This window comes from Quercus lobata, chromosome 5, assembly GCF_001633185.2.
Source record: "Quercus lobata isolate SW786 chromosome 5, ValleyOak3.0 Primary Assembly, whole genome shotgun sequence".
NCBI lineage: Eukaryota > Viridiplantae > Streptophyta > Magnoliopsida > Fagales > Fagaceae > Quercus > Quercus lobata.
The window spans coordinates 1,909,009-1,913,102 of NC_044908.1; the positions used below are offsets into that span (position 1 = coordinate 1,909,009).

The 4,094-nt window shown below is 31.3% G+C and overlaps 1 protein-coding gene across 1 annotated transcript; it reads left to right on the plus strand.

The window, feature by feature from the left end:
• The first annotated feature begins 373 nt into the window (after positions 1-373).
• On the plus strand, positions 374-724 carry LOC115989093 (protein PELPK2-like). Its single transcript, XM_031112756.1, has one exon. It carries the CDS (start codon positions 374-376, stop codon positions 722-724), a length of 351 nt encoding a protein of 116 aa, XP_030968616.1.
• The last annotated feature ends 3,370 nt before the right edge of the window (positions 725-4,094 follow it).

Below are 4,094 nucleotides of genomic sequence, written 5' to 3' on the forward strand. Positions count from 1 at the left end.
AGCAAAAAGAGTTTAGTATTCTGTCAAAAAAACAAAAGGTTTGGTGTCCAAAGCCAAACCAAACCTTTGTGAATTATTAGCATTAATTTAACTCAAAAAAGTACTAAACCACAACAATAGTCAACATTTTTCATTGATTTTCCATGCAAGATGGTTAAGGAGATAGCCTAACAACAGGAAAGCTCGTGAGGGCAAAGTATATGCCAAAATAGTGAAAATACCAATCACCAACCTTGCATCATACACAACCCTTTAGACATATTCCACCTTGCTATATAAACCCCGAGCATGGTCATTGTTTCTATCATCAAAACCAAAGAGAATTCCTTGCTTTCTCAATTTCAAAACCTTGTAAAACATTTATTTTTCTATCATGGCATCTAACAAGTTTTTCATCTTGGCTTTCTTTGTGGTTTTCAACGTATTATCAAGCCTCAATCTCAGCTTAGCAGCTCGCAATCTCTTACAAACCACTACACCCTCTATACCAACCGTGCCAGTGGTGCCTACTTTGCCTAAACCGACACCATTGCCACCTTTGCCTACACTACCATTGCCAACCACTCAGCCATCACTGCCCAACTTGCCCACCATCCCATCAATCCCACAATTTAACTTTCCTCAAATTCCAAAGATTCCCTCACTCCCAACTATTCCAACTACAATTCCTTCCTTCCCATTCTTCTCACCACCACCATCTGCTACCAGTACTACTAAGCCTTGAATTATGTTTTATCTCATGCCAACCAGTATACAGAACAGACACACATTCAATGGCATGGAATTATTGGGGGCGCTTATTTTCTGTTTAGTTTTCTATGGATAATTTATGTTGTCTGTTTATCTGAAGTATTGTTATTTATTGCTTTAAAAGTTGTGTGTGAGCTGTGTCAGCTCTTGTATTGCTAGATTTCATTGTATGGAAATTACTTGGTGTTTTTATAGATATATTTCTATGTAATTTTACTTTCATTTACTCTGTCTCTCTTACTTATTTTTATTTTTTTCCTTTTTCCTTGGGCCCTTTATGTTGAAGCTCATTTAAGTTTTAAGAAATACATTTTTGTACCTAAAGACTTTAACATTATTGTACCTAAAATTATAGTAAAAATAATGGAATTGCTATTCTACAGTACTCAAAGAAATCAAAACGACTATTGGCAATGGCACATACCTAATAACAAACACTACTAAATTATTGAAGTCACGTGATGATTTTAATATAAGTCATATAATTAGAAGAGCACGTTTTGATAATAATTTATATAGTCACATGATGCATTGAAAGAAAAAACAGAGCCAAGAATTTCAATTTGGAAGGCTCACTTAAGATATTGATACACCAATAAAAAAAAAACACGTATATACATACAGTAACAATTATTTTTAATGATAATTTGTCATCTTTATAAAGGTTCATGAATAAATATATATAATATTTAATTTGCTATAGATATGTAAAAAAAATCACAATTATTTTATTGTCTTTTTTATTATTTATTATTTTAATCTTTCTTATTTTTCAAATGCTATCATTGTAAAATTAAATTAAACTCCTATGTTTTTCTATTTCTTTAAGTATTATAATGAATTTGATATCTTGAGTTTTAGAATCAAACATTAAAAACATTTGAAAAAACGTAACAAAGAAAAATATATTTACAATTCCATATATTATACAATTGTAAATCCAACTTATTACTTATAACTCATAGCAATGATAGAAAATTCTATTAGATCCAATCAAGTCCTCAGTTACCAATGATTAGAAGTTAAAATGAATAAAAGAAATTTTTTTTTTATATTAAAAAATCGCTCATTAGATTTAATCAAGAATAACTAATTCACTAGACAAGATAGGAAAAAGCTAAAAAGGAGAAATACTATTCTAGCATTATTCTTATTTTTTTTTTCCGAAAACTATATTTCAAGGAGGAATAATTTTTTTTTTTTTTTTTGAGGGAGCCATTTGAAAATTATACCATTGATATCATTTTTTTTATCTACTAACAACAATTAACCACCTTGATAGGTATGGAATTATTTGTAAGATGTATTAATTTTTTTGGAACCATTGGGCTAATCAATTGTTTTGTCTTCGTGCTTGTCACCTTGGTACTAAATTGACTTCAATAAAAGTCTAGGGGGATATAAGGGTCACTATATCAAAGTTCAAGGGGTGTTGGATTTTTCCCTCGAACCATACGTCATGACTATTAGATAAGTCATGTTACTCTAAGCACACATGAATAAACATTTGACTAGCTTCATAAGAGAATGAAGGAATTTTCCTCAAAACAAGTTTGAAGAACAATTACCTTCTTTATAAAAAGAAAAGCGTATGTGATCAAATAAGTTAGGTCCACCAAATTTTGCTTCGATCCAATTGGGTACGGGTTAAATGAAGTTCGGGTTGGAAACTTATCAAATTAAAACAAGTTGTAAAAGTTATGACACTTTAACATTTACGCAGATTTTGATGGGTCAAATCAACCAAAAATGACCCAAAAAAATAATAATAAGTAAAAAATTAAACGCAAATATATATATATATATATATATAAATATATATATATATATATATTTTTTTTTTGTCTCTCTTTTAATACAAAAAAGAGAACAACGAAAAAAACCAAGGGTTAGGCAATAAATTCTTAAGTTTTCAATCCAAAGGTTTCCAACTTAATAATTTCATAAAAGAATGAACAAAAAATCATATTCCATTACCAAATATAAACCTAAGGTGCACCTATTGTAATATGTGAAATATGGTTGACAGAGCAATAACAAGCATTTTAAATTTAATCCAGAAATACATAATAAATTAATTAAAAATTTACAAGTGAATGAGAAATATATATATATAGATAGTGAAAAATATGTTGAGGTACACGGCTGCACCAAGAGTCCAGCCCAATTAGGAATGCAAGCACATAAAAATCCTATTTCAATAAGAAATAGGTGAAAGTGGTCTACATGAGTAAAACTTCTATTCCTAATGTAATTAGAAATTGGTGAAAGTGGTCTACATGAGTAAAACTTCTATTCCTAATGTAATTAGGAGAGTGGCAGGCGGTGGCAGGAACTTTTATATAAAGCTTGGGACGTGTATTTCATATATAAAGAGATATAGTGAAAAAGAAGAAAAGTGGTGTGTGCCGCATAAGAAAAAGAAAGGGTGCTGCACAAAAAAAAAGGAAAAAAGAAAAAGAGATAATTAGTGTGCATGTGAGAGCAAAGAAAAATGAGAGAGATTTTTCTCATTTTTCTTTAGCAGTGAGACATACACAATAATTATTGTAATTGATTTGATAATAATAAAATTATTCGGAGTTTGTCCCGTGGGTTTTCCTTTAGAGAGAAAGGGTTTTTTCATGTAAATATTTGTGTTCTTATGTGTGATTGCTATTTTGGATTGCTAATATTTGTGTTAATATTATTTGGGATCCAACAAGTGGTATTAGAGCCAAGTTAGAGTGGAAGTGATGGCTGGAGAAGACGGCAAGGGTTCAGGAATTGAGAAATTTGATGGAAGACTTCACGTATTTGAGGATGTAGATTGAAGATTATCTTTATGGGAAGAAATTGCATCTGCCTCCTTTGGGGGCGAAACCTGAAACTATGAAGGATGAAAACTGGAACCTTCTTGATAGACAGGTATTGGGAGTTATTCAATTAACTCTCTCAAGATCAGTTACGCACAATGTTGTGAAAGAAAAGACCACAGTGGATTTTGATGAAGGCTTTGTCTAGCATGTATGAAAAGCCGTCGGCTAACAACAAGGTGTATCTGATGAAGAAGTTATTTAATCTGAGGAAGGCAGAAGGCACTCCTGTAGCGCAGTATCTGAATGAGTTCAATACAATCACTAATCAATTATCCACGGTGGGAATTGAATTTGATGATGAGAGGTTCGTGCATTGATATTTTTGGCTTCTTTACCAAACAGTTGGGAAGCCATGAGAATGGCGGTGAGTAATTTTGCAGGGAAAAACAAACTTAAATATGATGATATTTGAGATTTGATTTTAAGTTAAGAGGTTCGCAGGAGAGATGCAAATATAGACAATGCACAAGATCAAGCTTTTGTCAC

Bases quoted from the DNA above. Each gene is read 5' to 3' on its own strand.
- LOC115989093 (XM_031112756.1), top strand. From the start codon at position 374: ATGGCATCTAACAAGTTTTTCATCTTGGCTTTCTTTGTGGTTTTCAAC.